Source organism: Rhamphochromis sp. 'chilingali' (genome assembly GCF_963969265.1).
Source record: "Rhamphochromis sp. 'chilingali' genome assembly, chromosome: 9".
Classification (NCBI taxonomy): domain Eukaryota; kingdom Metazoa; phylum Chordata; class Actinopteri; order Cichliformes; family Cichlidae; genus Rhamphochromis; species Rhamphochromis sp. 'chilingali'.
Genome location: NC_137936.1, coordinates 22,502,107 through 22,515,126, shown reverse-complemented (window position 1 = coordinate 22,515,126; position 13,020 = coordinate 22,502,107). Strand labels below are relative to the sequence as shown.

The 13,020-nt window shown below is 39.0% G+C and overlaps 1 protein-coding gene across 2 annotated transcripts in view; it reads right to left on the bottom strand.

Moving 5' to 3' along the window:
* The window catches only part of terf2ip (telomeric repeat binding factor 2, interacting protein), a 9,073-nt gene extending 1,055 nt beyond the window's left edge, over nucleotides 1-8,018 (bottom strand). Inside the window, exons 1-8 of one of the 2 annotated variants that reach the window (XM_080891831.1) lie at nucleotides 7,944-8,018; nucleotides 4,819-5,056; nucleotides 4,425-4,570; nucleotides 4,006-4,238; nucleotides 1,965-2,039; nucleotides 1,270-1,876; nucleotides 1,087-1,187; nucleotides 1-275 (exon numbers count right to left, since the gene is read on the bottom strand). The exon at nucleotides 1-275 is cut by the window's left edge and continues 169 nt beyond it. In XM_080891831.1, the coding sequence (XP_080747957.1) occupies nucleotides 1-275; nucleotides 1,087-1,187; nucleotides 1,270-1,876; nucleotides 1,965-2,039; nucleotides 4,006-4,238; nucleotides 4,425-4,570; nucleotides 4,819-5,048 (1,667 nt within the window). In that variant the 5' untranslated portion in view covers nucleotides 5,049-5,056; nucleotides 7,944-8,018. The remainder of the gene's footprint in view (nucleotides 276-1,086; nucleotides 1,188-1,269; nucleotides 1,877-1,964; nucleotides 2,040-4,005; nucleotides 4,239-4,424; nucleotides 4,571-4,818; nucleotides 5,057-7,943) is intronic. The other variant, XM_080891832.1, reaches the window with a different exon arrangement.
* Between the last annotated feature and the right edge of the window lie 5,002 nt (nucleotides 8,019-13,020).

Genomic DNA, 13,020 nt, shown 5'->3' with positions numbered 1-13,020 from the left:
AATATGAACAGGTGGGCCTTGGAGGTTGTACCGACAGCCTCGGACACTACAGGCTCAGCAGCTGGAGGCAGGCAGCTTTTCTCAGCTGCACAGTTGTTACTAGTGGCCTGGGCCTGTTCCACATTACTCAGAGGGGTCTCAGTGGGTCCAGGTTTAGTGCAGGACTGTTTGGAAGCGGGATCTGGAGTTGTGTCTGCAGGCGGAGGATGAAGGGAGGTCGATGTAGCTGCTGTTTGTGCAGGGTTTTGGAGATCTGGAGCTTCGAGATCATCAGACTATGAGATACAAATGTAACTGTGTTAAAGAACATATATAACACAGAAAAGTATTATAAAACACTGAAAAACAATGATGAAATACTTGGATTACATCATGTACAAAGTCGAGCTACATGTAAAGCAAGAAACAACACAGTGTAGCAGATGTTGGGAGTACAGTTAAATGAAAACAGGAACTTTCATGTGTGTAAAAGAAGCAGCAGAAGCTTTTGTGGTCAATAACCAGCAAAGAATCTAGAAATTCTCTTCTATGGCTTCATGCTTTAAATCAGAACTATCATGTGGGGCCTGTGGTTCTCTGACATCCCACTATTTATAGAAAAGTATTTTACTACAATTACAATCTGTTAAAATTTTCAAATGGAATGCTTCTATTGTCACAACTCCTATGCAATTTCAATTTAATTTGATTAATAGTAAAGACCCTACAATAATATATAGGATCAGAGGATACAATCAGAGGATCCCCTATTTTCAAGCATTTTGGCAACTGTGGGAAGGAAAAACTCCCTTTTTACAGCAAGGAAACTGGCAGCATGAGGCTCAGGGAGGAGCAGCCATCTGCTGCGACTGATTGGTGATGAGTGGAGGGAGACAGGACAAAAGACCTGCTGTTTGTTTAAAAAAAAAAATGAACAAAGCTAGAAAAAACATTAATACTGAATGTTACATTTTTAGGTCGCAGGTCCATGAAGCCCAACAGGAGACACCAGCACTCCCAGTCAAACTGGGAATCAAGAGTGGGAACTGTTGCATGCTGAGGCACTGAGTGGTGATTTTACAAAGTGTATCAAAACCAGCATCCTACCTCACTGTCATCTTCAAACTCCTTCGTTGCCAATTCAAGAATCCCCAACTTTCTCTTCTCTTTCTTCTTTTCTCCTTTCTGAGGCACTGGATTGGTTTCATCTGAAAACCACAAAAAGTATAAAAAGTGTAAAAAGAAGGGTTGTCAAAAGAATGAAAACGGCTCTTTGTTTTCATGACATACCTGCTTGTATTGTTTTAGATATGGCTGCGGGTGTACTCTGCTCCTCGTCACTCTCTGCCGCTGCTCTCGGAGTTTTTCCTCTGGCTTTCTTGGGAGCCGGCTGGTCTGTGGTCGTATCTTGTTGAAGAGCAGACTTAGTTTTTTTCAGGGGCTGGGGAGATGATGTGGTTCGCACTGCTTGGGTTGATGATGACCTCAGTTTTTTGCCATACGGTTCAAGCTCAAGCTGCCTGCGAGTTGTTCGACGCAACGGTTGTTCCAGCACCGGGGAGGCCTTCTGCTTCTCGTTTGTCTTTTCTGATGAGGAACATTTGGGCGTGGGCTTAGGCTGAGCTGGTGTGGAGTCATCCCCTGACAAACTTTGTTTTTGTGGGGAGACAGGCTGAGGTTCACCTGTTTCTGCGTCTGTGGTCTCTGCTGTTAGCAGTTGGGTCTCTGCCTGTAGGTCCGCACAAGGCGCTGCAGTTTGAAAGGCCTGAGATACTTCAGCTTCTAGAGTTTCTGATTGTTTGCTTTCAGTTTGTTGTTTATCTGTTTTCTGACTCACATGTTGCTCTTGGTCTACATTTTCTGGTGTGCTTCCTGTTTGTACTAACTGGACATCCATCTGTGGAGACACCCATTTCAGGTTATGTCTTTACAGCAACTATAACCTCATACAGCACCCTTACAGCATACAAGCAGTGAGTTCCCACCTGTGTTAGGTCTGTTTCTGAAACATCTTCTTCACATGAAGATTTCTGAGCATCTGTCTCTTGATGCTCTTCCACCTAGAGGCAGACAGAGGAAATGAAAAGCTTCAGCATTAAAGTCTATTAAAAAAGTGACTGCCAGCAGCCTGAATTTGGTTGTCTGATTTTATTTAACCCACTGCTGCCACCCAGTGGCAACTCTTCACCCTACACCTGGTAAAAATGTTCCAGATTTTTATTAAAGCTTCAAGAAGTTTAGGAGGTAGCTTGTGACCTATTTTACTACACGTGACAGATTTTTTTCCCCTTTTCTTCTTCTTCTTTTTTTTTTTACAATAAAGGTGTTTTAGTAAAATGAACAACAGGATTCTAATGTAAACGCAGGTAAGACGGTTTAAGTATGCTGCTGAAACCAGCAGTAGACACACTGTAAAGTTCACAAATGGGATGTGTTCGAGGAGTAGAATTTGCATTTTATGTTAATCGAAGTGGATAAAAAACAATCAATAATATCTCATATAGAACAATAAATATAACAACATATTCCAGCGGTCCCCAACCCCCGGGCCACAGACTGGTTTAGGCTCATGTGTGAAATTTATGGTTTTCAGGGTTTTTATCATTATTCTTTATTGTTTTTATCGTTAACTCAGTTTCCCTGGGTCTTCTCCCGTGTGTTATGAATAAATCTTCTTTTTGTTTTTTTGGTACCAGGTTTATTTTGTTGTATTTATCCGCGACACCTTAAAGGCTGGTCTGTGAAAATATCGTCCGACATAAACCAGTCCGTGACGCAAAAAAGGTTGGGGACTGCTGATACAGTGTATACTATAATATACAATATTCAAACCACAAACATGCTACAGAAGAATTCCCTCATTTTGGAACGAGCTGCTCAGTTTGTCGGGGCTGACCTTTCTCCTGTTCACAGACGCCCAGCTCAGTCTCACCTTTACTCATATTCATGTTTCTGACTGCATCCACATGGTGCTGTGTAAGACTTTAAACAATCATCCAAAGGATTAAAAATTTTGAATTTTCTTATCTGGTACATCTCCTCCTGCTGTACAGTCGTAATGTAGATTCTAATATCATTTTGCCTGTCAGTCGTGTAATGTTAGTGGATGCTGTTGTCACTGCTGTGATGTAAATATGTTGATATTTTGGATAAAAATAACAAACTTTGTTCAAATGGAACAACACTGGTTTAAAAACGGTTTCCTTACTTTTACTTAGCGTCTCTACGTGGGTTCTTTTACTCATAAAGCTACTTTCTGCTGCGTCCTTTTTCACAAGGATTGCCACAGTTGGTAGCGCTGCATGTTTTCACTGGCTGCCTTTCCTGATACAACTCCAAAGGGATTTGTGTCTCCTCCCAGGATCAAACTGGGACTCTTTCACATGTTAGGTTTTTAAATCTCTAAATGGTCTGCCACCTGTTTGTCTGATTTGTTGAAGCCCCATGTCCCCGTTCGTTCGCTTCAGTCAGCTGAGCAGCTGTTGCTTTCAGTCCCTAAGTCCCGGCTGAAACTTAGAGGAGACCGAGCGTTCTCTATTGCGGCTCTGATGCTTTGGAATAATCTTCCTCTCTATATTAGCTACATCAGTGCCAGTTTTTAAGTCCAGATTAAAAACCTATTTTTATTCCCTGGCTTTTAACTCTGTGGGCAACTGACATTTTTATTCATTTTATTGCTATGTTTGGTTTTTCCTATTGTATTACTATATTTATATTTATATTTGTATTGTACAGCACTTTGGTCTACCAGGTGTGTTTTTAAAGTGCTATATAAAACGATGATGATTAGGCAAACGTGTAAGCCATCACAGTATGGAGCCACTTTGTCTTTCTGTCTCTGTCACTTACTAAATACTGTTTTAATTTTATGATGTCGTGGAAATAGTCTGTGTATTTAAAGTCAAACTTTACTTTGAAAATTCTAACTAAAAAAAACAAAGCAACAGTGGAAACAGACTAACATATGACAAAAAACACAACTAAAAATAACAAAATCGTAACGACAACATCCAGATAGTTAATCACCTCTGTCTTTTCTTCTGCTGTCTTACTGTCTTCTGGCTTTTCCGCCTCCACGGCGGCTGTCTGTTTCTTAGCCAGTTGTGCTTTGTAGCGGTGTTTCATCGACTGCCAGGTGTGTGCGGTCACATGCTGTTTCTCCATCTCTTGCCAAAGCCGGTTTCCCCCAGTCTCCGTCTTGTGCTTGCTGACATAATTTAAAATGGCAGCATCTTCTTCAGTAGTGTAGGCACTTCTGCCTAGTTATAAAAGATTGTAGACATAATGTAGAAAACGGAAGCAGATTAAACTATTCACCAGATTTACACACATTTCTAATTGTAACTTGTAAACAATTCAAGTAATAAAAAAAAATGTAATCTGTAAAGTGCAGACGTGTTAGAACACAATCCTTCAGACATGGAAAGTCTGGGGTTTAGTCGTACCTCCTGTGGCTTGAGGCGAACTGTTTTTGCTGTTGTTGAGTCTAGCAGAATGTCTTTGGACCTTTTCAGGATTTAGCCTGTAGTCCTCTAAATTCAACTGTTCATTCTTCTCAACACAGTCATAAATATACTGGGTGGACACGTACCTGAAAAGTAAACAAGGGATATAAGTAGATAATAAGACTTCCAGGTATGCTCCAGTGCTGCTGTTGTGTGTGTGGGATTCATAAGATATGAATCATAAATGGGTTGAATAAATTTATCACCACCACCAAACTAAACTGAAGAAGCATTTTCTTTTTTATCTTCTTCTTATTGACTGAAAAGAAAAATCGCATTTCTTTAAATGTAAACACCTGCCGATATTAACATGAATTCTCAGTTCAGCACGTACCAGTGTGCAGTGGATTCAGGAATGACACTTCTGTCCTCAGGATCAGTCAGCAGTATTGCTCCTGGTTGCTGGACGTTGCACAACATTCCTCCTCCAGCTGAAACGAGCGGCTGGAGTTTGCGTTTGATGGGACCAGGTCGCAAGAAGAAATTCATCGGTTCACCCTCCACAGTCATGAAGAGAACTGGAGAGAAGGCAGGCTGGGCCACAACTTGTCTTTTGGATGGCATCTCACCTGCTGGAAGAGATTCAATAACAGCCAGTACTATAAATGAGCTACATGGATGTGATGAGTGTGAAATTCTGGACAAACAGCAACTTACATTTTCTGTATATTTTAGTTTTCGGGTTTTTTTTGTTGCTGTTGTTATTAATTTCTTCTTTTGCCAGGAGGAAAAAAAGTCAGATTATTATAAAATGATTTGTTAATTTTTTAGACTTGTCAAGTCTTCCATGTCTTTATCACACACAACAAATAGAGTTCATGGCCAAAGGTAAATATCTTATTTAAAATTGGTCAATACTGGCAGTATATCGATGCATCACTATTCTGTTAACAGTTACACAATTTGTGATCATTTATTTTGTCAACTAGGCAACTTTTATTGTCAACACATATAAATCATCTACCTAATGAATGTCAAAATTTTTAAAAATGTTTTATTCTTACAGCAATGACTCAGTTTCAGGACTATCTCATGCAATCATGTCTTTTACTAGATACCGAAAAAAACCAAAAAAGTAGTTAAGTGTGTTTCACAAAGAGAGGAGCTTGACACTGCAAGTTCAAATTAAGTGTTAAGTTCAGATATCGTGGGTCACACTGGACTTAATTTAAAAGTCAAGCCGAAAAGTTAATATCAATCGTTATATCTAATTTCTAAAGTCTTACATGAATTGGGCCATTTGTGGCTCTCATTGCAACCAAGATGTTTCTATTTTTTTAATTCTATTTATTTATTTGTATTTAATTTTTTGAGCTAAAATTAAAAAATAACTATGCTTGTTTTATATACAAAGGTTTCGTGTGTACAGTATTTGCCCACTTTCTCTTTCGTTATTAAAAGGCTGCCCACCATAGCCTTTTGAGGTGGTGGTAATTATCACTACTAAAAGCCTCTTTTCCATCCAGCTATCTTCCTTCAATTTCAAATTCTTGAAAGAGTAGTTGTCATCAACTGTTTATTTGAAGGGTTGCAGTCAAGATTCAGAAAATCTTAACAGTACAGAAACGGCACTAGTGAAGGTTGTGAATGATCTTCTTATGGCTTATGTCAGTGGATTCATCTCTGTGCTTGTTCTGCTAGACCTCAGTGCAGCATTCGACACTGCTGATCACAATATTTTACTACAAAATGTAGGTATGAAAAAACTGCACTGCAGAAATTTAAATCATATCTATCTGATAGATGGACAGTTAGTGAGGATCATTACTGTTTACATTATACATCCCTTAGGTAACATTATTAGAAAAGACTTTCTTACATGACTACTTACATTTATTTTAATGCATTATTGTAATGGTAGATGATACCCTGCTTTAATTATTCATGAAACCACATTATACAAATCTACTAGAAAAAAAGTACAGGCATGTCTTAAAGACACCAAGGCCTGGTTTCAATCCAGATCACTACAACAGTTGCAGGTAACCACTAATTTCCTGCTTTTAAATTCAGACAAAACTGAGCTTTATTGTACTCTTCCCTAAAAATCTTAGGAACATGGTGTCCAACCAGATACTTACTCTGGGTGGCACTATTTTAGCCTCCAGTAACACCGAGAGGAACCTGGGCATCATTTTTGATTAGGATATGCCCTTTAATGCATGCAGTAAACAAATATGTAGGACTGCTTTTTTTCATCTGTGCATTAGCTCTAAAATTAGAAACATCATGTCACTGAGTGATGCTGAAAAGATATTTCATACATTTATTACTTCTTGCCTGGTCTATTGTAATTCATTAATATCTGGTTGATCTAAAAGGTTTACTTAAGGTTCCTAGAGATGGACAAACTGTAAGTAAAATTAATACTGAAATAGCCCTTAGCAGGACGTGCTCTGTGTGTGTCCTGCCGTCTCTCCAGCCTTTGTGCCACCTTTCTGTGCAGCAGATTCTCCTCAGTAATTAAGCTAGAGTACTTAAAGTCCGACTTGTACACTTATGTGTGTATTTACTACACTTCAGATCAGTAGAGCGGTATGGTGTGTTTTTGCATTATTTAACCATTTTAACTTACTCTATTTGGACCAACTTTCAGGTTTTGTTATGATCATTGTTTTTGGAAGGTGTCAGCAACTTGTCCATGTCACCTTTCAGTTTAATTATTGAAAAAAAAAAAAACAACGATTTTATTGCCTCATTCTTTCCTTTTTTGTCACTTACCCCAAATCCCCTGGACATTTAGGCGGGCGTAACGCTAACTATAACAAAGGAGTGGTGTACCCATCATAATGTAAGGCACATCTCCAACAGTAGATGGTGGCAAATCAGATCTATATACGTTAATTTTAAGACTTCATACTACATTACTTTACTTATCTATTGTCTGTTATGAGTTGTATACTTGTATATTTTATGTAATCTGCCTACGGATTTAAATGAACTGTTTTGCTTATTTGTATAATTTCCAACATCCATTGTTCGTGCTGAATTTTCTTTCTAAGCTATTTAAAGGTTTACGGTGTTCAAGCTTGGTTGAAGCAACTTTAAAATGATTATTTTGTGAGATGGTTGTTTGTTTTATTGATTTAAGTGGGTTCTTGGTATAGTAAATATACATCAACATTATTTTTGCGTTTATGTTTATATTTTTTGTTGTAGTTTACAATATAAAACGGTCACTTAAATTCACTGTGAGGTCGTTGTGGCTGATTTTCTTATAAGGGAATATTATATAAAAGAAAATCAACCGGAAACTATGCAAAGCTGGACAGATTCATCCAGTGTGAAAATATGAGGCACAGAAAACGCTACGTGTACCGCTCAGACACGTTTTTCAGGCTCACATGAACAGCAGGGAGGAGGTGTGTAACATCGCTAGCCCGTCAAATGGCAAACTGTAAAAAAAGCAGTCGCCTAAATAAATGTCATCTTAGATTAGAAATAATGTTTTAAACTTACCGTGCACTTTGCCTTCTTCCTAGCTAGTCTTTCCCGCCCCAGAAAAACAACAAAGCTCACTTCCGGGTCTTTTTCTTCCTTGTTGAATTGTTAGAGGTTAGAGGCTCCGTATCGCCCCCACTGGTCGCATCCATATTATGCGATAAAGGAAAAGTATGTAAAGAAGTAAAAGTAAGTAAAGATCTTGTGAAAATCCTCATTTATAAGTAAGGAAAGGAAAATATACATGTTGTTGTGAAATAATACTTAAAATATCATAATGATACTGAAAATTATACTCATATAATTATAGTGGCAAAAGTAGAAGGTCAAGAATAAAAAGTAAACAACAACAATAATAATAGCTTTATTTGTACAACACTTTTCAAAATATGGAGTTACAAAGCCAGACTCAACAACATTAAAGCTAAGTATACACATTACACCATACAGACTAATAATCAACCCCAGGATCACACATTCATTCCAACACTTCCATACAGGCAAATACATATAAACTATGGCCTAAAATAAATGGGAATGAGTAAATGAGGCTGTTCCAAGGTTTAGGGTTACAACCTCAAAAGTGTGATTGCCTCTGGTTTAAAGTAAGACAGTGGGAACTTGATGATATTGTCTGAAAAGCCAGCTGCAGTCATATGGTCTCACTGGCTTTCAGTGTTGGGACTAACGCGTTATTAAGTAACGCGTTACAGTAACTACGTTATTATTGTGGTAACGAGCACGGTAACTAGTTATTATGCCAAAACAAGGAACGCGTTACTCGTTACTGGGATTTAGATAGGCTCGTTATTCGTTACTTGTGTGGTGGCTATCGCGGAGCTTCCACAGATTCAATAATATTAGCAAGTGGTGGAAGCCAGCAAGTGGATGAAGAAAAAGGGAGGCAGGAGGAGAGACCCGAAGCGGCCGCTGGTCCGAGAGTGTCAGGTGAACTGAACTTCAGGTAAGAAGTTATAACCTGCAGTCCATCTGGGTCAGATATGAACCAAGTTTAGGTGGAGTTTATTTTAGTTATGCTGACTTTTTCGTACTGCGTGCTAGCTAGCATGACGGAGTTTCTATACAGCTGGGTGGGTGCTATGATACTGATGTTGAACTTTATTTTGTTCATAAGGTTAATTATTAGAGTTGCCAACCGTCCCGTAAAAAACGGAATCGTCTCATATTCAGAGAAAATATTGAGCGTTTCGTATTGAGGTGAAAAGGAACAGTTTGTCCCGGACTTCAGCTACAATGAAAAAGACACAAAGCTGGAGTTATTCTGTGTTTACGCCGCACAGCTGCTTCTTCTTCTCTCATCCTCTCACCCTCCCTCTCCTGTTTCTACTTCAATCATGAAACTGATCAATGATCAGCTGATCGGCTTTTCTCTCTTGTTTGTTTATCGCCCACTTTGCGCCAGAAAGAGGAAACCAGCGGATGTCGCGGTAAACAACAGCAGCACTTTTAAGCTTGATCAGCTGTTGTTAGAATTTATTTAATATTAATTTCTAGTATCAGCTGATGTTTGCTGGAGCCACAGCTGTAAAGCTGCTGGTTATGATATTGGTTTGGTTATGTGATGAGAGGGAAACATGAAGATGAAACCAGGAGATGTCCTTACTGAATCATCAGAGCTGAACAGGTGATGGAGAAACAGGTTTACCTTTTAGTTAACATGAATGAGTTGAAGGGAAGTTATGAACTGTTTCTGAGAGACTAATAACACCAGGATCCTTTTCTAAGCAGCTGACAGCTGGTAACTGTGCAGGGGCGGGTCTAGCAAAGTGTTGCCAGGGGTCCATGTAGGGCATTAAAAGGGAAAGGGGGGGCACAAAGAAATACTTTCTTATTCTCATTTAAAATGTCTCACTTTTAAAAAAAATAATTATCTGAGTCTTGCAACAAACAATTGATAGATTGATACATATATACCATCAGAACAGTGTACATCACTGTCACAACAGTGTTTATTTTCATTCAAAGGCTTTATGATTTTTCCTATAATGGTGGGCCGGTCTCTAGTCAAAATGCCCAGGACGATTTTTTTGTCCCAGTCCAGCCCTGTATGCAGCTCATCTTCAGTCTGGTGTTACCTACATCTTCCTATTCAGAAGGCAGAATTTCCGAGTTCTGAGTACAAGCACCACGACTGCAGTTTTCGTGTTTGATGTAAAAAGCAGGCTAGGATAGAATCAGGTGTGGGATTTCTCTTGTGGAAATGTGCACATTATTTTTTCCTTTCTATTGGTAGGTGGCACAGTGCACTTGTGGCAAGTAAGCAAGCTAGAAGACCGGCAATCTTGCTGGGTATCCAGTTACGGAAGCAACACATTAACAAGAGAATTCTGAGTAAAACCAAAGTTACTTTCCCTAGTAACTAGTTACTCTGAAAGTAACGAGTAACTTGAAGTAATTGAGTTACTTTTGATAGAAGTAACTAGTAATGTAACTAAGTTACTAATTTAAAGTAACTTACCCAACACTGCTGGCTTTACAGTCCATGTAGTGCTTCATATGTTTATAACAGAATTTTGATTCTGAATTTCACTGGGAGACAGTGAAGTAAAGCAAGAATAGGTGTGATTTGTTAGCTTCTATTTGTATTGTGCTGCTGCATTCTGGAGATGGGCTATGGAGGGTTCAGAGATCTACAGTATTTAACTGCATTTTTTCAGTAAATGTGTGGACTTTACAAATGAAAAAGAATGGTTTATCTGCCATTAGCTTTTCAGTAGAACTGCCATGGCTTTGAGTTACTGTCATATGAAATAGAAAGTTTTCACAAAAAGTGCAGCCCATGATTCAGCAGCTTGTACAACCACCTTTAGCAGCAATAACTTGACTAATAATTTTCCGTTTCACTTTATTTGGCTCTCACATTATTGTGGAGGAATTCTGGCCCACGCTTCATAGAAATAGTTTGCAAACTGAGGTTTGCAAACTATTTCAAACCGGCTGAGGTCTGGACTTTAGCTGACCTATTGCAACACATTGATCATTTTCGCTTTCAGCTGTTTTGTTGCAGATTCACTGCTGTGCTTGAGATCACAGTTTTATTGCGCAACCCAGTTTTATCTAAGTTTCATCTGTTGGACAGATGGCCTCACATTTAACTCTAGAATGTGAGTTAAAACAAGCCCAAAACAAGATTTGTGCTTGTTTTGTGGCTGCAAAACAAGCCCAAATCTTCACCACTCCACCACTGTGCCTCACAGTTGGTTTGAGGTGTCTGTGCTGATATGCTGATTTAGGATTTCTCAAAATGTGGTGTTGTGCATTAAAAAATCGCCGCTCTGGTCTCATCTGTCAGCGAGGTTGCAAGGTTGGTTGTTTTACCACTTTAATATCCACACAGTTACATAACTAACTAACTAACTAACTAACTAACTAACTAACTAACTAACTATAAATATGAAAATATAAGGTTTACATTTGTTTTATATATGTTTATTTCTCCAAACTTAAGCTCAACAATGAGCAAAAGTTAAAAACTGAATCGTCCTTTCAGTTTGTGAAAATATTTAGTCAAACCAGGGTTGGGACCACAGAGACCTAAACTGATGATGATCATATGTTTACAGCAGAGAAATTTCATCACTGTAAAACTCATAAACCCTGTCAGCTGAGTGGGAGATTTTTGACCAGTCAATTGACCCCCTTGAGGCAGCTCTTGACAAGTAAAATATAAATCTCCTGCACCGGTTTCACCACCTTATTCCAAAACTGCACAAAGCAATAAAATTATTAAACTAAACCTGACGTATAAAAAACTCTTCTTAGTGCTATTGTGGGAACACAAGTAACGCTTGTTTTCTGCTAAAGCTAAAGATGTGTCATGTTTGATTTCAGGCACGAGGTTTTTTTGCTGTGTAGTCTGGAAAAGTTCACCACAAGTTGAACCACAGAAGTTTTCCACATCCTTCAATTTTTGCAAGTCATGCAACTTAATAAACTTCCCATATTGCCTCATATATATATATATATTTGTCAACAATTTTTCCAGTTTTTATTGAAAATTATGCCGTCTAATGTCTCATTGCACTCTGAAATGAAAGCATAGTACAAATAAGCAATTAACTTAAAAAAGAAATCATGGACTCAATTTATAGACCAAAATGTATTCTAAAGTTTTGACTCATCTAAGTAGCCACCTTTGGCAGATGTAACAGCTGAAGAGCTTCTTTCTGCAGTAGAAATCAAATATTCTTCAGAAAGTTCTTCCCATATCTGTTACAGAAGGTCTCATAAATGTGCAGCACGTGTCGGTTGCTTTGCTTTCACTCTTCTGTCCAGTTCATCCTAAACCAGCTCGATGGCGTTTAAGTTTAAGTGCTGGCCGCTCCCTGTTTTCAAGCTTCCCATCTTGTTCTTTTTTCCTGAGGTAGTTCTGGCATAGCTTGGACTCGTGTTTTAGGTCATTATGTTGCCACGGGATGAACCCCTGACTGCTAGACGCATACCAGAGGGTATTGCATGGCACTGAAGAATGCTGTTTGGTTCAGGGTGCCTCTCACTCTCTATAAGTCACCGACCCTGGATCCAGCAAACCAGCCCCAGACCATCACACTTCCTCCCTCATGTTTGACAGTTGATGCCACACAATGTCCCTTCGCCTACTTGATGGTGTACAAGGATCCTGTGTGATGAACCGAAGATTTCAAATTTCGATTCATTAGTCCATAATATCTTCTTCCAGTCTTCAGTTGGATGGCACTGTTTCATGACGTCTTAGCAATGGCCTTTTTGCTGCAACTCGTCCTGTCAAAGCTGCAGCTTGAAGTCTTCTGTTCACAGTTGAACCTGAGACTTGCTTACTACAACCACTATTAAGCTGTGCTTGAAGCTGTTGTCCTGTGAGGCACCTATCATGCAAGCTGTTAACTCTCAGAAACTTGTCCTCTGATTCATTTGTGGCTTTTGGGTCTGGCAGACCTCTTCCTGTCAGAGTTTGCCCCAGTTTTCCGAGTACCCTTTGATGGTAAAGGAAACTGTACTCACTGACCTGAGACTTGCTTACTACAACCACTATTAAGCTGTGCTTGAAGCTGTTGTCCTGTGAGGCACCTATCATGCAAGCTGTTAACTCTCAGAA